Source organism: Desmodus rotundus, chromosome 12, assembly GCF_022682495.2.
Source record: "Desmodus rotundus isolate HL8 chromosome 12, HLdesRot8A.1, whole genome shotgun sequence".
NCBI lineage: Eukaryota > Metazoa > Chordata > Mammalia > Chiroptera > Phyllostomidae > Desmodus > Desmodus rotundus.
The window spans coordinates 69,261,035-69,282,501 of record NC_071398.1 but is presented as its reverse complement, the minus strand read 5'-3'; the positions used below and the strand labels follow the sequence as shown (position 1 = coordinate 69,282,501).

Genomic DNA, 21,467 nt, shown 5'->3' with positions numbered 1-21,467 from the left:
TTGTATGTAATCCAGCCAGAAACTCAATCTAGATCCCGTGTATTGTCCATTCAGTTTCAAGGACACTCTTTTCCTCTTCCCCCACATCTGTGTATGGAAGAATATGGAGTTTGGGAGTGTGGCCTAGGGGCTGAACTAGACTCATCTGTCACATGCATGGGTAATGGGGGAAGTATGTGGAGGAGCTCATGACTGGACCTGAGTTGGGGATTTCAGTAATTGAGATGGATAATGTGCATAAGGCCTCTTACCATCAGAGTTTTAGCAAAAAAAGAAGTCACGTTGAGTCACATGGCATTGATTCATGTGCTGTCATAAATTACTGAGAATACAGTTTTCGGTTACTTTTAAAACTGGTTTCATCTGGATTTTCTGGGCATATCTTTCCTCAGCAAATTCAGGCTGGAGGAGCTAGCTGTTCCTGTGCATGGAAGAAATGACAACGGTTAGCCAACAAGCTTATAAAATACAAATGATTTCAGGGCCTGTGATTTCCCTCATTTGCATATGTAGTCTTCTAGCTTTTTGTGTTTATTCCATCTCTGATGTGAGTGTCAGACAAATTCAAAAACAAGTTTCAAAGTTGGAGAGATGGGTAACAAGAAAAGACACAATCCCCCAATATAACATGTAATAAGAATAGGAGAGACCAGGACTGTGTCCTCTAGCCACCAAACCCCAAAATGAATAATGTGTATTGAGGTTTATTTTTGTCTTCCCTGGAAGACAAGTCATCCAGCCTCACACTCTCCCACATGCGTACAGATCCTGCAGATTCACCGCCTCCTTCCCTCCTCCCTAATCCCCCTTCTCAGCATTTCTATCTCCGCCTCCCTCCCCTATCCAAATTTTCCAGCCAGCAGCTGGGGCTGACTTCCGCAATTCTGATGGAATAAATCCAACACTCCTAGACGTGGACTTTATCCACACTCCCCTGCGGAACCGAGCCCAGAGAGCAGATCCCCAGCAGCAGGTAACATTTTCAACTTCCTAGATCTTTTAGCTTTTTATTTCTAACAATTAATTCTACATTTTAGGAGTATTAGGGATGGAATGACGTGGGGATCAAAATGAACTTTGTAGGCCGTGTGCACGGAAACACTGATGCCCTGCTTAGGCAATTTCCTGGCCAGATCTGCCTGGAAATCTTTTAGGATTTCTTCCGTGATGGCTGTTAGTGAAAGCAAAGAATATAGGAGTCCTTTACCCATCCCTCACTTAAAGTGAGGCCTCTGGGGTTTTCTGTTCTGGCCAAAGGTACCAAAAGGGTTAACTTATAGCCGGAGGCTGAGTTGTACAGAGTGTTGGTAGCTCAGTGCTTCCTACTCTGAGACATCTCAAAGCCCTTAACACTTCAGGCATTAATTGTCCTGCTGTATATTTGCCAGTTTACAAAGATTACTCAAAAATGGACTAAATTCAAAAGTTATGCAAGCTGTATGACTTGCTACAGACTAAATTGTTCTTAAAATGGAGGCCACGTAAGCCACTGCAAGGAGTGAAGTTAGAGCAAACTTCTGAAAAGCTGTGTATTTGATGATCGTAGGACATTGCTTTTCTGTCTCACATTCTTTTTTTAACAAGCTGGTTCTGAGGGGTGTTGTCTTGTGGCAGTCACAGAGGTTTTTGTTGTCCATGAAAGAAGAAAAACTTCCCTGCCCACGGCAGCTGGTTGAGATTAGGACAGTTTCCTGCCTGAAGAGGGAGCAAGAAGAGAGAGGAAGAAAAGTACATAAGAAAACTACAGAGACAGTAAAATATGCTCTCATAGTTGGAGGAGAAGAGAAACACTGTCAACTTTTCCCTTGTCCTCTCCTGGCAAGGGCTGGAAAGATAATAGAATTTAGGCATGGAAAAGAAGAAAACCATGAAATGGTGAGGAAGCAAAACTTAGTTGGGAATCTCCCCTTTGTGTGTTCGCCAACCACCATCATTATCTACCAACCTTGTCCATCTCTTCCACGTCTGCGGGGGACGTTGGAGGAGACAGGTGCTGAGCCCATGATGACCGTCCATTTTCTACCCCGTTTCTGGTTGTCAGTGCACGTGATTCTGTGTGTGTGCGCGTGTGTGTGTATGGGTTGAATCTCCCTAGGTCAAAATACTTGCAACCAGATGTATCTGCACCCATCCAAACCCAGACCCCTCCTGGTGGTCACTGTTTGGTTTATCATATGGAAATCACCCTGAGGTTTTTGTCTACCTTCTTCATAAAGCCTAGGTGGTTTTGTTCATGGGTTTTTTGTTCTGTTTTTGTCTGTTTTTTGCCTCATAGTCCAGAGGAAGGGGTTCTTAACTTCAGGTTCATGAACTCCCTAGAATTATTATGTGTGCGTGCATTTTTCTCGTGAGAGGGATTATATAGTGGGTTGTAAATTTTATTAGCTTCTCAAAGGAGTCTATGACTCCCAAAGGTTAAGAACCACCTGTTTGGGAATATGGCTCCAGGTATTTCCTCATCCTCAGCCAGGCTAGAACTTTCTTGGCAAACAGGAGATTCTCCCCTAATTATCCCTTTCCCCAGGATGTGGGGGCTCAAGGTTCTGCTGTTGCTGCCCATGGTGAGCTTTGCTCAATACCCTGAGGAGATACTGGACACCCAGTGGGAGCAATGGAAGAAGACCTACAGGAAGCAGTATAACAGCAAGGTGCCTGGGGACCTGGAGGGGAGCATGGTGGGAGGGCTGAAACTGGGATCTCCAGTCCTAGCCTCCAGACTCCTTTCTATCCAAACACTTTAACCACTCCAGCCTAGCACACCTGCTCTTGTTCCCTAACTGTTAACTTCCAGTTTTCATTCTTGTTCCTCAAGGCACCCTTCCTCAAGTCCTATCCTTACTTTTCTTTATACATGTTTCACATTTTTGTTTTGGAAAGACTTCTCAGATTAATGCTGTTAATCCATAGCAACTTTCCTGTACATCTCTCCTGATTTCTGCATTCTATTTTTGAATTTGTTTATTTCTTTCTGCATGCTTAATAACCCTGTGGTCATTTCCCCAACTAGATTGTATACTCTCCATTACTGTAACTTTTATCTTTTCTCTTAAAAACCCCTGCAATATTGCCTATGTAACTGCACACAGGGGACAGTCTGTGCCAGTACTGAACATGCTCTGTTTAGGTGGATGAAATCTCTCGACGTTTAATTTGGGAAAAAAACCTGAAGCATATTTCCATCCATAATCTTGAGGCCTCTCTTGGTGTCCACACATATGAACTGGCCATGAACCACTTGGGAGACATGGTGAGTTTAGCCTTAGCTTCTGGCCTACTCGCCCTGCATTTGCCTTAGTTCCCTGCTTACGCCTGGCCTCTTTCTCCTTTGTCCCAGACCAGTGAAGAGGTGGTTCAGAAGATGACTGGACTCAAAGTGCCCCCCTCTCATTCCCGCAGTAATGACACCCGCTATGTCCCAGACTGGGAAGGCAAAGTCCCGGACTCCATTGATTATCGAAAGAAGGGATATGTTACTCCTGTCAAAAATCAGGTACCCTCCTGTGTCCTGGGAATGGGTGTGAGATGGCATGGCCTCTTCCTTTGGCTGTTTCTTTGTTCTTAAGGTAGGAGGGCAGTAGGAAGAGGGAACAAGGAATTAAGGTTACTGCTCCCTGTGCTAGTAGCCTGTTCGACCATTTAGCTCATCTCCCGTGTTTGTGCATTTAGGTTGTTTCTGAGTTTTCTCTTTTTACAAATAGTGTTACTGTAAGCACCCTTGTACATATATTTTTATACCCATGTACAAATATGTAAGCAAAATAAATCCTAAAATTAAAATTGCTAGATCCTTTCCAAAAAAGTTTTGCTATCTTACATTCTTATCAGCATGACATTGCTGGTTTTCCCACAACCTTAACAATGTTGATTGTATCAACCAGATGAACAATTGATTTAACATTCACTCAACAAACATTTTTTTCAGGACCTATCAGGCATGTACTAGGCAGTAGAGATTCAAGATGACTAAGACATAATCTGTGTCCCCAAGAAATCCCTAATCTTAAAAAGTAGAAAAGGAAAGAAAAATATATCTTAAACACTAATAATAGCTAGCACTTATTATTATTAACATTTTACAGATAAGGAAACTGAGGCACAGAGAGGTTTAGTAACTTACCCAAGGTCACATATCTAAAGGGTTACAAAGCATACTCTGCTCTGCTATTATACTACAGCTAGTGGAACAATAGTAATGAAAGTTATCAATGGCCACACCAGCAATAGAACAATGCACCAAATGTTAAGTGAAGGGAAATAGGAAGCCTTCACAGCTAGGGGGACGTGTGTGCTGGAATTTCTAAAATCTGTGGAATGTCATCTGGCCAGCAGGGGGAGGAGAGGGAAAGTGTGAGCAGCAATGACTGATAGTTTCTCTGTTGTGCCTCCCAGGGTCAGTGTGGTTCCTGTTGGGCTTTTAGCTCCGTGGGTGCCCTGGAGGGCCAGCTGAAGAAGAAAACTGGTAAACTCTTAAATCTGAGTCCCCAGAACCTGGTGGACTGTGTGTCTGAGAATGATGGCTGCGGAGGGGGCTACATGACCAATGCCTTCCACTACGTGCAGAAGAACCAGGGCATTGACTCTGAAGATGCCTACCCGTACGTGGGACAGGTGAGACTGGCCCACACCGTCACGGCCCCGTGAGGGCCCCTTCTGCCCCAGTGCGGTATTTCATGCTGGAAACAATTCCCAGAATCTTGTTTTCTGTCACCTTGTCCTGCTTTCTTGATGGGATAATGGCCCATAGAAGGCCAGGAAGACTCCCAGAATCTGGGAGAATTTTGGGAGTTCAGGCTACCATAGATCTTGTCTGCCTGTCGGCCCTGGAGAAGAAAACAGCGGACAGGTTATTCCATAGATCTCCGAGGAGGTGTCTGTAACCCTCGGTGCAACTCCTTCACTCCCATCAAAAATCTAATTTCGTGAATCATGTGTCTTTATTTTGTATGATCTCAGTGTGGGTTGGGGGAATGTTTAGGCAAGTTGTACATTAACATGCTAACCTGTATAAGATGGGAGGAAAAACAAGTAGCTTCACATTTGTTGTAATTTTAGAGATCAATTCACTTCCTCCTATAAGATTGTTTGACAGTAGGAAGAAGCTCTTTCTTACCTGAAATGAAGTAGATCTGAGGGCTACTTACATACATGGGATTGATAGGTAATATAATATGGGGCCTTTGCAACAGGAGCCTTTGAAGAAAGGATAGCAAGTTTTAGTAATGAAAATGATGGTTGTTATGTGCTAAGCCATGTGCTTAGTGCATTTTCTGATTTAATCCTCTTAACAGCCCTGTGAGGTAGATACACCCTCACTTGGTAAGTAAGGAACTTGACACTTGAGGTAGAACAGCAAACTCAAGTTCATACCACTGGTTATGTGGCAGAGCCGACATTTGTCCACCAGATCTGTTTACCTGCTGCAAACGTTGCCAGGCGTGTCTTCTACGCACACATGCCAGCATTTCTCTACTAGAATATAATAGCTTGGGACAGAATTGGCTAAGCCTTAGGTTATGTGCATCTTCAACTTTACTAGATAGGTAATACCAAATATTTTACCAAAGTATTTGGAAAAAATTATATTCCCACAATCAATGTATAAGAATCCCATTGATTCACATCTTTAAAACAAATATTTCTCAATGACAGTTGACATTCAGTCTTGATGTGTCTTCTTTGTATCCTTAGTAACAGGAATTCTGTTCATCGAGTCTTCAGATGGTCCTCAAGGGTAGCTGTTGTATAATTCTGTTGTAATTTTGATGTGGCAGTGAGAGGAATTGAGCACAGTTTCCATATTCCACCACCCTGACCGGAAGTCTCACATCTTCATCAGTGTGTTTCTGTGCCTTTCTGCTTCAGCGAATTGAATGTGTATGTCTTTTGCTCACTTTAATTAGGTTGATGATGTTTATCTTTTCACTCTCTTTCTGCTATCTTTCAGTCCAGAAAAGCTCTTAATTTTTGTGTAGTAAAATTACTAATTTTTTCCTTTGCAGTTTTTTCCTTGAAAAAAAATCCGAAAGCAATGAGTTTTAGTCATTCAGTTTTAGTCATCTGAAATGACGCCTTCTGCAATAGAATGCTCACTAATGTAAATGACTGAACAAATCCATTTCACGGGATACTCAACGACCTACACATTAAGGCATTTCAACACATCCTCATGACACTGGCCACATCAGAACAGTACTTTATTTTATAAAGGCCACTCCTTGTTATGAGTTTTATTATTCCACGGTATGGGTTTTTAGCTGTCAGGTTTGCAAGGCAGAGAAAGTGGAGGTTGTATCTGGAAAAAAAGTTCTTTAGTCTGTACACAGTTTTTAGAAGTGCTGGGTCCCATGTCCATGGTTGAACCCTGGGGCTGCTGCTAGAATGTGCAGCATCCTAGAGCTGCCCAACAGATTAGCTTTTCAATTCTGAATACATCTGGCTAATTAGTGACATAACCTTAATTTGGCAAAATATTATTTTTTAAATTGTCAAATACCCTTCTGACAACTTTTTGTTGTCACTTAATATAAAAAATTAAACCCCAACAGTACACATAAAAAACAGGTTTATGTTTATAATTTTTCCATATTGATTAATCCAGGAAGCCAATTTAAAGGCTTATGTCATTGAACTATATTAGAGAAAAATAAATACTATCAACTAATAGTTGATCACTCATCCGTGAGCAGCTTGCATCATTTATTCATTACTACACTAACCACTTTGTTGAGAGATAGTTGAACTATTAGCTGAGAGACTCTAAATAATTTAAATGAAAACGATGTAATATTTGAAACCCCATTTCGGAATACAAGGAGCATTTGACTTCTAATATCTGTTCTTCTGCCACCTGCCTGCCCCCCAGTGAACTCTTCAGCATTTTAGAGGAATGTGGAAGATTTTGGTTTCATAATCAGTTAAAATGAGAATTAGCCATGTAAGACACATGTTCTGTCTTTAACATTCTGAATTTTGGGTAGCTGTTCTCTTGTATCTAATTTATAGTTTTTAAAAGCAGTTACTGTCCAAAACTGAAAGAATTTTTTTCACATGAATATGTGAATGAATGAAAAGGAAGAGATCTGGCAGGACAACCTCCAGGTAGCACCGTGATGTAGGTTCATTCCAGCCATAATGTCGGTTACTCTGAATTTACAGTATCCTCTCGTGACATCCCTTCACATTCCCAAGATATTTTATTTTATTTTACTTGTAGGTCTCTGCAATTTTTGGTACCAGAAGGCATCAAGGATTTAGATATGACAGAGAACAAAAAAATTTTGAGAAATTATTAAGCCAGGATATCGTGTAATTGTAGAATATCATGTCAAATGCCACAATTGCGGAATATAACGGCCACCCACGTCAAGGCGGTGTATTCTTTTTGGCAGTTCATTATCCTACAGGCGGCCCCTTCCAAACCTGGAGTTATAGCTACAAGAACACACGATCTAAATATTAACAATGATGGCAGCCCTCCCGGGCTCACACACACTACAGGCCCAGAAGATGATTTGTGCTTTAAAAAAATATCCTATTTCAGAAATCTTTGTCTACAAAGAAGTTATAAAATTTTTATTTCTTTCTCTGTTTTTCAGGTTTTACAGTGTTTGCTTTTATATTTGTTTGAAAACCACCTGCAACTGATTTTTGTATGTGGTGCGAGGTAGTTGCATTTCCCATTCGTTTTTGCAGGGTCGAAAATGGGGAGGACAGCAGACCCTCCCTAGAGACTAGCCACTGCCCCTGTTAGTTCACTGACATCACTGGAGACATTGCTGGAGTTTCTCACTCACCAGTTCATTGCCTGTTGCTTTGTTCTAGTCCTGTTTCAACCTTGGTTTTTTTTTTTTCCAGGATGAAAGTTGTATGTACAACCCAACAGGCAAGGCAGCCAAGTGCAGAGGCTACAAAGAGATCCCTGAGGGGAATGAGAAAGCCCTGAAGAGGGCAGTGGCCCGAGTGGGACCCATCTCTGTGGCCATCGACGCAAGCCTGACCTCCTTTCAGTTTTACAGCAAAGGTAAGGAGCTGCTCTTGTGGAGCATGTCAGCTGTCTCTCCTCATGTGGGCTTGGCAGCTTCTCAAAGGGCACTGAGCATTTTCAGTACTTAGTTTCCACATCCAGACTGAGTCTGCCAGAGAGAAACTACCAGCTGCCACCACACAGAGCGTCTGTGATGTAAGCCCTGCTGACTGGGACAGGATTCTACAGAGGGCTGCCTAGAGTCAGAGCCCCCCAGGGAGCCCCTCAGTTACAGAAAGCTTCACCTTGATGGATTGTTTCCTAGGTGTGTATTACGATAAAAACTGCAATAGCGACAATCTGAACCACGCAGTTCTGGCAGTGGGGTATGGGATCCAGAAAAGAAAAAAGCACTGGATAATTAAAAACAGGTAAGGACGGGAACCCTACGTTTGTCAGTCAGTCACCCTCTGAACACTCAGGCTCATCTCCAGCTTCCCAATGTGCCTTTCTCTCTCCCAAATCAAGTTAAAGTCATCTCAGACTTTTCAGTTCTACCTTCCTAATCAGAAGCTTTTAAAAAAGATTTTATTTACTTATTTTTAGAGAGGGGAGGGGAGGGAGAAAGAGAGTAATATCTGTATGGCTGCCTCTCGCACGCCCCCTACTGGGGACCTGGCCCACAACCCAGGCATGTGCACTAGTCTGGGAATCGGGAAACCAGCGACCCTTTGATTCACAGGCAGGCACTCAATCCACTGAGCTGCACCAGCCAGGGCCTAATCAGAAGCTATTAATTCTACATTTAATGGCCAGGCGCTAGTACTCAAAGTATGTGTTAGGCAGCTGCTCCATGTGCAAGGTGCTCAGTCACAAAAGAACAGGATGTGTGCCTTCAGTGACTTCCCAGCCCCCTAAGGAAGACAGACCTAGATAACCAGAAGATAAAGTAGCACCCAAATCCAGCAGGACGTTTGGAATTACATATATTTTTCTTTCCTTTTTTCTCTAATGCGAACAAGTTCTTAGGGAGGTTTGCATCATCAGTCTCTCTGTGCGCAGTCGGGAACAATGTAAAGGTTTAATACCCCTTTGTGCAGCTTTTTGCCCTTCTAGGTACACTTAGGATAGATATACACAAGAACTGGCCAAACATTTGAAGTCTGTGAAGTGCAGTGCTTTTCAGAAAGATATGCATAACAACAACAAAATGTAGTGTTTCCTTCCGTATTATTCGGAACAAATAAAACTACAGGGTAGCTTGGCTTCACAGGCCAAGACGGTGGTGTTGGGGCTGCTGCCTGGAGGACTGGAAGGATAGAACGTGAGGCTGGGATTGCTTCAAACCTGAGGCGACTTTTTATATCACAGTCCAGCCAAGCACCATCCAGTGAGGGTGTTCCTTTTGCCAAAGCTTCTGTCCTGTGATTTCCCTTTCTCAACTTCCAGCCCAAATGCTTACTTCCTATGTCCTTTCTCGATCGGGTGCATTCAAGAGAGGTGGGAGGAATAAGGGACACACCAGGCAGGATCAGGACCACTGGGATCCTGGGAGAAGGGAACAGGAATAGGGTGCGGGTCTTAAGTAAAATGTATTGGATGATTAGAGAATTTGCTGGTTGGGGAAAAAGGACAGAAAACTCATGAAAACAGTTTAGGAAGATATACAGTCCATCTCTTTCTCTCTGTCCCTCTCTCTCTCTCTCTCTCTCTCTCTTTATATATATACACACACACAAATTATATAAAGAGAGAAATATAAAATATATATTTATATCTCTATATCTTTATATTTATATTTATAATGTATATAAGTAAATAAATAAATATATACTTATATATATATAAAGAGAGAGATACTCTTCCATTCTTTCCACTTGTTTCCTTAGCAACCTCATCCATTATCATAGCTTCATTCATCTCTCTTATGGGTTTTATTCACAAACCCAAATCACCAAATTCAGCCTGTCTTGCCTCTTTCTTATGTTCTAGACTCATGTTTTCGACATCACTCTTCCTAAAACACGAATCAGATGATATCACTCTCCCAATCAGAAACCTTCAGTGTCTCCTCCACTGTGATGGACCACAGAGTCCAAGTCTTTAGCCTGGCAGGAAAAATAACTCAACCTGATCTCCATCTCCCTTTCCAGACTTACCTCTCATTACACCCTTTCTGGCACCCTATTTTTCAGCCACAAGATCTTAACACATGCCCCATGCCTTCCTGCCTCTGTTACTCATTCCCCACGGCTCCACTGTCATCCCATTTCCATAGGTCTCATTTCTACCCAGCCTTCAGGCTCAGCTCAGTGCTACTTCTTACATTAAGTCTTTTTTGATTCTCTTGATCAGAAGTAATCTCTCCTGCCTTTGAGACCTGTAGTGTTATGCCTTCTGTCCATTTCTTGGCCTTAAACTCTTTAAAGATAAAAGCTGTCTTATTCATTTTTGTATACCATTAGTTCCTAGCACAATAGTTAGTGTTTTAGTGGATAAATAATCTGTGATACTAAGTATTTTTCTTGATTGATCCTACAGCTGGGGAGAAAGCTGGGGAAACAAAGGCTACATCCTAATGGCCCGGAATAAGAACAACGCTTGTGGCATTGCCAACCTGGCCAGCTTCCCCAAGATGTGACTTCAGCCAGCCAACCCCATCCTGCTCTTCCGTTCCTTCCATGATGGTGTAGCAAAGTGACGTACTTTGGAAGGGAGTTGGTGTGCCCTTCTTGAAGCAGATGTAGTGCTACAGAGATTGTCTGTTCAGTCTCCCCATTTGTTTATGCTTCAGGGGCCACTCCTAGACTGCTTTCCTTCTCTCCACCCACGGCCTTTATTTTTCACTGTGGCTGCAGTAGGAATTTCCCTAACAGGTGTGCATCCTTAGACTAAGAGATGTGACCACAGCCTGCCCTGGCCGTGTTGTCCTGGGGCTGCTGCTGTGCAAATAGGTAGAAGACAGAGATCTTCAGATAGGCCAGATGCTCATTCACAGGGCCTAGTTGGCTTTGACCACCCTGGGGGACTAAGGTGATCTGACTTGTCGATCTACAAGTTCACTGCTTCTATATCCCAAGGTATAAATAGGTATGTTTTACACCTTGATTCATAAATCTATTCATCAGTTTTTGGTGCAAGTTAACATGATACAGGAAATGTGTTTCCTTTTTCCTTCTTTGCATATTTAAAGTGAACCAAGTATTTATCTTTTGTCTATAACTTAATAAATAGATGTTTTGTAACCACTCATTTTGTGTTGGATACTGTGCTAGGTGCTGGAGACAAAAAGGCGAATAAAACGTATCTGTTACACTTGTTGTACTCATAGTCTGTGTGGGGAGAACATCACATAAACAATTCATCTTAGTTTATTTGTTCATTCCTTCAATCAGCTTCTACTAAGTGCTTACTCTGGGCTAAGAACTGTCCTAAAGGGATTAAATGGATATAAGAAATTTTCAATATTTAATTCCATTTTAGGGGACCAGATTAAGTGGCACATAAACTTGAGTCTTAAGGCCCTCCGAAGTTCTAGAACCTAAACTTATGCTTTCGCCAAAAGAGGACATTGAAACTTTTTTTTTTTAATCCTCACCTGAGGACACTTTTTCATTGCTTTTTTAGAAAGAGAGGGATGGGAAGAGAGAGAGAAACAGTGTGAGAGAGAAACATTGATTGGTTGCCTCTTGTAGGCTCCCCAACCAGGGATTGGACCTGTGACCCTTCGGCATATGGGTCAATGTTCCAACCACTGAACCACACCGGCCAGGGCAAAACTCATTGTAATGGTTTCCAAGCAATGTTAATGTTTCACAAAATGCTTATTATCACCAGTAGAGAGAGTTCATATTTAATTAAATGCAAACCATGTGTTAGGCAATATTTAATTTTACTCTATGCAAAATTATTTATTTTTGTACATAAATATTTCTTACCATGTAATATGCAGTACATTTAAAGGTATGATGATGAAATAAATTTGTAAGAATTGCCCAAACCTCAAGAATGTTACAGACTAGTGACAGACATACAAACAACTAATAATACCAACCATAATGAGGTAAATACTAATTATGCAGACTCAGGAATGAGTCATTAATTCTCTTTTGTTTTAAGATTTCATTAATTTTTTTAGAGAGAGGGAAAGAGAAGAGGAAGAGGGAGAGAAACATCGATGTGCAAGAGACATATCCATCAGTCTCCTCTCACACGCCCACAACCAGGGACCTGGCCCACAACCCAGGCACATACCCTGACCAGGAATCAAACAGGTGACCTTGGCCTCCCAGGACAATGTCCAACCCACTGAGCCATACCAGCCAGGGCTTGAGTCATTAATTCTTAATGGAATTTTAGATGAGGCTTCATTGAGAACAGAGCTTTGAAAGATCTGAATGGGTAGAGAAAACGGATGAAGAGTAGAGTGGGAGGAGAGAGGACATATCAGGCCAAAAGTCCTGGGTCCAAGGCACTGAGAGAGCTGTGTGTGTGAATGGTGAGCTGGGGTGTTTCAAGTTTAGGGTGCAAGGGCATACCTGATAGAGGTGAGGTGAGAAAGTAGGTTGGAGCAGAATCCCGGAAGGCCTTGAATGCCTCCCGTGTTTCCAGAAGTATATATTTTATAGACACACAGGCACTGAGTAGGCATCAGGTATTTTTTTAGCAGGAAAGACATGATCAGATCTGTATGTTAGCAATATTCCTCTGGCAGCAGTGTAAAGAACAGATAACACATGCCAAGCAAAATGAAGATGCAAGACACTGGAGGAAAGTCAACATGTAGAAGACACTATACACTCATGCTAAGAAAGACACCTCACAGAAGAATGACTCCTAAACTCTTTTGAAGCTTGAGTATGAGTTTGGCAGATGGGGAGTTAGGAAAAGGCATTCCAGATCCAAAGGACAGCACATTCAAACGTGTAGGCAGGAGAGAGCATGCTCAGCAATCTGCAAGTAGCTTTTCTTGAGTTTTGAAAGGACCAAAGACAAACTTGAGAGATATCAGACTCCCCACCTGGCAAATCTACACAGGTCTGTTATATCAATCTGGAATTTTTTCCCTTCTGCCTAAAGAACATCCTTTAGAATTTCCTTTTGTGTGGATATGTGGGAAACAAATTTACCCCATTCCTATAGGTATTTCGGTATATTTCTAGATTTTCTATTCTGGTAGATGAATATGTATATCTGTACTCAGCCAGAATCACACATTTATAGTGTGTTTCAATATCCAACAGGATTAGTCTTCCCCTTATTACTCTTCTTTTCTAGATTTTTTCGCTCAATATTGTCCTTTTAATTTTTTCTTTGTGCTCTTTCAAATCAGCTTGTCAAGTTATCAAAAACCCTGCCAGTATTTTTTATTTGGATCACATTAAATTTGTATCTTTAAATTAGGGGAAATTGACCTCTTTATACTGGATCTTCCCATCTAAGAATAAGAGATGCTTTCATATTTTTTTCAAGTATGCTTTTGTGTCCTTCTTAGAGATATTGCTTATTTCTTGCCAACCTTTTTTTTCTGGGAGTTTATCTTTTATTATTTTTGCAGTTTTAATGGGGTCTTTTCTGATATAATTTCTAATCAGACATATTGAAAGGTATTAATTATATTAGATTTGTTTTTGCATTCAGCTATCTTACCTTGAATTCTCTTTATGCATTTTTCGGTGGATTCTGCTGGATATTTTTGTGTATATAAGTGTATCATCCACAGAGGTAAATATTACCCCTTTCTTTCTGATTTTTACCTCTAACTTGTTGTTTCTTGTCTGTTTGCATTAGTTACCACCTCTAAATGATGCTAAGCAATAGAGTTGATATATCCTGGCCTGGAAATATGATTATCTTTATAGATGTATATAATTCTACGGTAAAGATGTACATAATTTATTAATTAAACTTGAATAAATCAACATATACATTGTTTCCAGTGTTCTGACAAAAACATTCATGATTGATACTTTGACACAAAACAGTTTGTAAATGATCATACAATCACATCTACCTTTGTATAATTTTTATTTCTTTCATCATAATATTACCTAACATTTATTGAGCTTTACTATGCAGCCCCTACCATGTCAAATGCTTTGCCTACACAGCACCCGTATTATTGCCATGCTACAGATATCGGGTAGTTTGCCCACGTTCCCCTAGTTAGTACGTCGATGAGCCAGGATGCAGACACAGGTCTTGTTTCGTTTTCTGCCTCCAATTTTCCAATCTTACTTCATCTCCCCTCTGTGTGTGTGTGTGTGTGTGTGTGTGTGTTAAAACAAATCCCAGATACTTCACTCAATAATACTTGTTACACATCTCTGAGTGAAGAATTTATTTTTGCATTTAGCACACCTAATAAAATTGACAATTGTTTCTTACTACCATTCAATATTTAGTCCATTTAAAAATTTCTGCAATTTTTAAAGGTATCTGTTTACTGTTAGTTTAATCAAATCAGTATCCAAATAGTTTTAGACATTGCATTCGATTGGTATTAAGTCTACTGGGTTCTTTGACAATCACTTCTCTACCTGCGCTCCCTCCAAATACAGTTTTTTTCTCTTGTTTTGATTGATTTCAAGGAGAAGCCAACTCATGTGTCCAGCAGAATGTCTCACACTCTGGATTTCACTGGCTGCTTGCTCTTCCTGAACCTGAGCTCCCAGCGCTGTCTGTACTGCGATCTGCTGTTTCGCACCATCCTTCACAGATGCTATGAGAAGGAAATCAAACTTACAAGTGACAGCCTATGAAACTTTTAGTGGCACAGGTATTATTAAAATCCTGGACAGTTTAATTATTTTTTTAAAAAAAACTTGATTTATTGATTTGAGAGAGAGAGACACAGAGAGAGGGAAGGAGAAACATTGATTTGCTGTTCCACCCATTTTTTAAAAAATCATCACCTGAGGACATGCTTGTTGATTTTTTTTTAAATTGTTATTCAATTACAGTTGTCTGCATTTTCTCCCCACCCCTCTACCCGACCCCAGCCAAACTCACCTCCCTCTCCTGCCACCCTCCTCCCCCTTGGTTTTGTCCATGTGTCCTTTATAGTAGTTCCTGAAAACCCCTTTCCCCACGATCCCCTCCCCACTCCTCTCTGGTTATTGTCAGATTGTTCTTAACTTCAATGTCTCTGGTCATATTTTGTTTGCTCTTTTCTTTTGTTGATTATGTTCCAGTTAAAGGTAAGATTATATGGTATTTGTCCCCCACTGCCTGGCTTATTTCACTTAGCATAATGCTCTCCAGTTCCATCCATGCTGTTGCAAAGGGTATAAGCTCCTTCTTGCTCTCTGCTGTATGGAATTCCATTGTGTAAATGTACCATAGTTTTTTGATCCACTCATTTGCTGATGGGCACTTAGGTTGCTTCCAGTACTTGGCTATTGTAAATTGTGCTGCTATGAACATTGGTGTGCATAGGTTCTTTTGGAGTGGTGTTTCAGGGTTCTTAGGGTATAATCCCAGCAGTGGAATTGCTGGGTCAGAGGGCAGTTCCATTTTTAGTTTTCTGAGGAAATTCCACACTTTTCCACAGTGGCCTCACCAGTCTGCATTCCTACCAACAATGTACTAGGGTTCCCTTTTCTCCGCATCTTCTCCAACATTTGTTTGTTGATTTGTTTGTGTTGTTTGTTTTCTTGTTGCTATATCAAATGGGATTTTTCTTCCTGATTTCTGTTTCTGATGTTTCATTGTTGGTGTACAAGAATGCCTTTTATTTCTGAGTATTGACTTTGTATCCAGCTGTTTTGCCAAATTCATTTACTAGGTCGACTAGTTTTTTGGTGGAATCTATAGGATTTTCCATGTACACTATCATGTCATCTGCAAACAGTGACAGTTTCATTTCCTCCTTTCCAATTTGGATGTCTTTTATTTTTCTTGTCTGATTGCTGTGGCTAGGACTTCCAATACTACGTTGAATAGGAGTGGTGAGAGAGGGCATCCTTGTCTAGTTCCTGATCTTAGTGGGAAAGCTCTTAAGTTTTTGTCCATTGAGTATGATTTTGGCTGTAGGTCTCTCATATATGGCCTTTATTATGTTTAGGAGTGCTCCCTCTATTCCCACTTTGCTGAGTGTTTTTATCATAAATAGATGCTGTACTTTATCAAATGCTTTTTCCGCATCTATTGATATGATCATGTGGTTTTTGTCTTTGTTTTTGTTTATGTGGTATATTATGTTTATTGATTTGCAAATATTGTACCATCCTTGCATCCCTGCAATGAATCCCACTTGGTCATGGTGTATGATCTTTTTAATGTATTGCTGGATGCGGTTTGCCAATATTTTGTTGAGGATTTTAGCATCTATGTTCATCAGCGATATTGGCCTGACATTTTCTTTCTTTGTTATGTCTTTATATGGTTTTGGGATTAGGATGATATTGGCATCATGAAATGAGTTTGGGAGTCTTCCATCTTCTTGAATTTTTTTGAAATAATCTGTGGAGGATGGGGGTTAGCTCTCCCTTAGATGCTCTGTAGAATTCTCCTGTGAAACCATCTGATCCAGGGCTTTTGTGTGTCGGAAGCTTTTTGATTACTGTTTCAATTTCATCAGGTGTTATTGGTGTGTTCAAGCTTTCTGCTTCTTCTTCATTGAGTTTTGGAAGGTTATATTTGTCTAGAAATGTGTCCATTTCACCTAGGTTTTCAAATTTCTTGGCATATAGTTCTTCGTAGTAATTTCTTAAAATCCTTTGTATTTCTGTGGTATCAGTTGTAGTCTCTCCTCTTTCAATTCTGATTGTGTTTATTTGGATCCTCTCTCTTTTTTTCTTGATGAGCCTGCTTAAGGGCTTGTTATTTTGTTTATCTTTTCAAAGAACCAGCTCCTGGATTCATTGATCCTTACAATTGTGCTTTTAGTCTCTATGTCATTTAATTCTGCTCTGATCTTGGTTATTTCCTTCCTTCTACTTACTCCGGGTTGTCTTTGTTGTTGTTCCTTGAGTTCTTGTAGGTGTAGGGTTAGGTTGTTTATTTGAGCTGTTTCTATTCTTTTTAGGTCGGCCTGTATCGCTATGAACTTCCCTCTCAGGACTGCCTTTGCTGTATCCCATAGGTTTTGGGTTGTTGTGAGTTCATTTTCATTTGTTTGCAGAAAGTTTTTGATTTCTTCCCTAATCTCATTCTTCACCCATTGATTGTTTAATAGCATGCTATTCAATCTCCATGTTTTTGAGTGTTTGGGGTTTTTTTCCTTTAGATTTGTTTCTAGTTTCAGTCCCTTGTGATCAGAGAAAATGCTTGAATGATTTCAGTTTTCTTGAACTTGTTGAGGCTTGTTTTGTGTCCTATCATGTGGTCTATCTTTGAAAATATTTTATGTGTATTTGAGAAGAACATGTATTTTGCTTCTTTGGGATGAAAGGCTCTATATATATCAGTTAAGTCCATTTCATCTAGGGTGTTGTTCAATGCCACAATATCTTTGTTGATATTTTGTTTGGAAGATCTGTCCATCTTTGACAGTGGGGTGTTAAAGTCCCCTACTATAATTGTGTTGCTGTCAATATCTTTCTTGAAGTCCTCCAAGATTTTCTTTATGTATTTGGGTGCTCCTATGTTGGGAGCATATATATTAACAATGTTTATGTCTTCTTAGTGGATTCTTCCTTTGAGTATTTTGAAGTGACCTTCTGGATCTCTCTTTATGGCCCTTTTTTTGAAGTCTATTTTGTCTGATATGAGTATTGCTACCCCTGCTTTTTTTTTCCTGTCCATTTGCTTGGAAAATTTGTTTCCAGCCCTTCACTTTCAGTCTGTATAGGTCTTCTGTCCTGAGGTAGGTCTCTTGTAGGCAGCATATGTGTGGGTCATGCTTTCTTATCCATTCATCTATTCTATGTCTTTTGATTGGAGCATTTAATCCATTTACATTTAAGGTACTTATTCATTGCTGATTTTTTGTACCTGTGTTCCTCTCTTTCTCTCTCTTTTCCTTCCTTTCTTTAAAGCAGTCCCTTTAGCATCTCTTGCAGAGCTGGTTCAGTGGGGTATATTCTTTTAGACTTCTTTTGTCTGGGAAACTCCTTATTTGGCCTTCTATCTTGATTGAGAGCTGTGCTGGGTAAAGTAGTCTTGGTTGCAGGTCTCTGGTTCTCATTACTTGGAATATTTTTTGCCATTGTCTTCTGAGTTGGAGCGTTTCCATTGAGAAGTCAGTTGCTAACCTTATTGGGGCTGCCTTTTATGTTACTTTCTGTTTCTCCCTTGCTGCCTTTAAGATTCTTTCTTTGTCTTGGAATTTTGCCATTTTAATTATGATGTGTCTTGCAGTGGGTCTCTTTGGGTTTTCCACTTGATTGGGACTCTGTGATTCCTGGACTTGTGTGACTTTTTCTGTCATCAAATTAGGGAAATTTTCCATCATTACTTTTCAAACAGGTTTTCTATTCCTTGCTCTTCCTCTTCTCCTTCTGGTATCCCTGTTATATGGGTATTATTACATTTCATGTTGTCCTGCATTTCCCTTAACCCCTCTTCATTCTTTCTGAGCCTCTTTTCCTTTTCTTGCTCATTCTGGGTGTTTTTTTCTACCTTGTCCTCCAGGTCACTGATCCGATCCTCTGCTTCATGGAGCCTGCTTTTGATTCCTTCTACTGTGTTCTTCAGTTCAAAAATTGTATTTTTTTTTTCCAAAAATTGTATTCTTCATTTCCTCTTGGCCCTTGTTGATAGTTTCTATTTCCTTTTTCATGTTGATATAGTTTGCAGTGAGTTCATTGTAGGTTCCCTGTAGTTTTTGGTAATTCTGTGTGAGCTCATTAAGCTTTCTTATAACCAGTTGTTTGAACTCAATATCTGATAGTTGACTTGCCTCTTTTTCATTTAGCATTGTTTCTTAGACTTCCTCCTTTCCTTTCATTTGGGGATTGTTTCTTTGTCTTCCCATTGTTTGTGAGACTCTTCCTGTTAGCCTCTGCTTCTTAAATTGCTCTGTTCTGACCCCCTGGGTTTATGGTGTAAACTTCTGTGGTAGAATACCTGTGAGATTCAGTGGTACAGTCTCCTTGATCTCCCGATCTTACATATCTTGGGCTGTGGTTTATGTTGGCTCTGTGTATGTCTTTAGTTTTTGTTTCTTGTTGGGTCTTTCTTTGGTGGGTCTTTCCCACCAGCTGGGTATCTGAGGGTCAGTCTGTCCCCCACCTCTTGTTTTCTGTTGTGCAGTTGTGGTCAGGTTGTGTTTGAGCTGGTTCTTCCATGTGTACAAGCTTTTGAGGCTTTTCTCTTGCTCTTGTTCAGTTGTTCTGAATAATTTCTTCCCTATTTAGTTGTATTTTCAGATAGGTTCTGGGTTGAATTAGTATGACTTCCACTCCCTCCTTCACCTTCTTCTGTTCTTAGCTTTTGGTGTTTCCTTTGTTGGTGGGTTTCCTCTTTCATGAGGTATCCTGGTGTTCACGGCTTCTACCTAGTCTTTTTTATGGTAGGTCATAGGGGGAAGGCAAAATGGTTTAAGAGATCAGGAGTATATTATATGATATTTAAAGTACCAGCCCTTAGGGAAGAGATAGGAGATCCTTTGGATATGTATAGTGTTAACTGTGATAATTCACCCACCTAGCCACTTTTTAGAAAGGGTGGAAAGTAGATAAGACTCTTGTTGATGGGAAGACAGGGAGGGTGGGGGGGGTGTGAGTGTGGGAAGGATTGTGAATTGAATCTAGAAAGCTGTGAGCTTGTGGGAGGTCAGATTATGAGGTAAAGTGAGAGTAAAGGGTAGAAAATAGGTGTAATGTGTGAGAGAACAGATTTAACCACACCAGTAATAAAGTTCAGGAAACAGTGATGTGGGCTGAGACCTGGGAGGGGTTCTGTGTAGTATTTACAGATGTATGGACAGCTATTATTTACAATAGTAATAGAGCAACAATCATATGACAGAATCTGTGTGATCTGGGTAACTAGAATAGGGAGTATAGGTCCTAGAGTAGTGTGCTAATGGAACACAAGTGAAGTGAAAAACAGTTAATTAACAATACACTGTGAAAGAGAGAACAAGGGGAAACCAGTCAGACAATGCAAATTAACCAGTCAAGTGAAGAAAACTAAACAGAAAGAAGAGAGATACAAAAATAATAATAAAATGAGTGATGTAAGGGTAATGAAAAAATAACAATAATACAAATATACAATGTCTTGCAAGTTCTCTGGAGTAGAAAAGTGAAATTTGTTTCACTGTCTCAGCTGTTGGGATGCCCCCTCTTTGGGTCCAACTTTGGTCTTTTCACAGTTCCAGGTTTTATTGTCTCACTTGTGGGGATTTAAAAAAAAAAAAAAAGATGGAAGGAAGAAGAGACGTGAAGGGAGAGAAAGAAAGAGTAGAACAAGAAAGAAGGAAGGAGAGGAAGAAGGTGTTAAAAGAAAGAAAAAATAATTTAAAAATAATAATGAAGAATTACTTTAAGAAAAAAATTAAAAACAAAAAGCAAAAAAACAAGCCTGCTGGCTTCAAACTGGCCAAGCTAGTTTTGTTGGTCTGTTTGGCTGCAGCCAACTCAGGTGGCCTAGCCCAGCTCTTCTCTGTCCTGACCAGCACTCGGGCAGCCTCTGGTCTAGCTCTCCAGTGGTCCTCTGGATCCACAGGTTCAGGCACTCACCCTCCTCCGGGCTATGGGTGTGCGTGTGGGGCCTTCCTTGATTTGCACTCTCCCCGGTGCCTGTGGTCTCAGGTCTTTCCGAGGTGAGGTGTGCACACTCCTTGGTCGGTGTGCCTATTGATTTTAGAGAGCGGGGGAAGGGAGGGAGAAAAAAAGGGAGGGAAACATCGATGTAAAAGAGAAATACTGATTGGTTGCTTTTTGTACACACTCCAACTGGGGACCAAACGTGCTACCTTAGGCATGTGCCCTGACCTAGATTCAAACCCACGACTTTTCTGTTTGTAGGACGATGCTCCAACCAACTGAGCCACACTGGGCAGGGCATTCCATCCATTTTAAGCATTCATTGGTTGTTTCTTGTATGTGTCCTGACTGGGGATCAAACCCACAACCTTGGCATACTTGGGCGATGCTGCGACCAACTGAGCCACCCCGTGAGGGCTGACAGTTTTATTCTTTTACTAGTATCCTTTTGGCTGTACTTTGAGGCCCTTCTGCCCTTGAAAAGCCTTCAGGAATCATTGACAGGCTTCATAACACTTCACAAGCTGAGTCTGTCCAAGGACTTCAGGAATGTGGTTGTTCGCTTCTGGGCATTCATAGCCTGAAGGCTTGATTTTTTTAGACTATATATATAGATTTGACAGGGTAAAGATGCTATGCTTTTGCAGATGATAGATCATATACATAAAAAAATTCTAAGAAACTTACTGAAAAATGGTTAGAATTAATAAATGAGCTCAGCAAAGTTGCAAGGTGCAAGATCAAAATACATAAATCACTTTTATTTCTATGCAATAACGACAAAATGAAAATGAAATTAAGAAAGCAATTCCATTGACAATAACATCATAAAGAATAAAATATGAAAA

At 40.6% G+C, this 21,467-nt stretch overlaps 1 protein-coding gene across 1 annotated transcript; it reads left to right on the top strand.

Annotated features, from left to right (window-relative positions):
* The first annotated feature begins 125 nt into the window (after positions 1-125).
* On the top strand, positions 126-13,884 carry CTSK (cathepsin K). Its single transcript, XM_024570420.4, has 8 exons — positions 126-973; positions 2,525-2,648; positions 3,125-3,247; positions 3,335-3,490; positions 4,390-4,608; positions 7,855-8,020; positions 8,289-8,394; positions 10,505-13,884. Exons 2-8 carry the CDS (start codon positions 2,526-2,528, stop codon positions 10,602-10,604), a joined length of 993 nt encoding a protein of 330 aa, XP_024426188.1. The 5' UTR covers positions 126-973; position 2,525; the 3' UTR covers positions 10,605-13,884.
* The last annotated feature ends 7,583 nt before the right edge of the window (positions 13,885-21,467 follow it).

Bases quoted from the DNA above. Each gene is read 5' to 3' on its own strand.
- CTSK (XM_024570420.4), top strand. From the start codon at position 2,526: ATGTGGGGGCTCAAGGTTCTGCTGTTGCTGCCCATGGTGAGCTTTGCT. The intron at 3,248-3,334 runs GTGAGTTTAGCC...CCTTTGTCCCAG, and splicing joins TGAACCACTTGGGAGACATG to ACCAGTGAAGAGGTGGTTCA. The intron at 8,395-10,504 runs GTAAGGACGGGA...TTGATCCTACAG, and splicing joins CACTGGATAATTAAAAACAG to CTGGGGAGAAAGCTGGGGAA.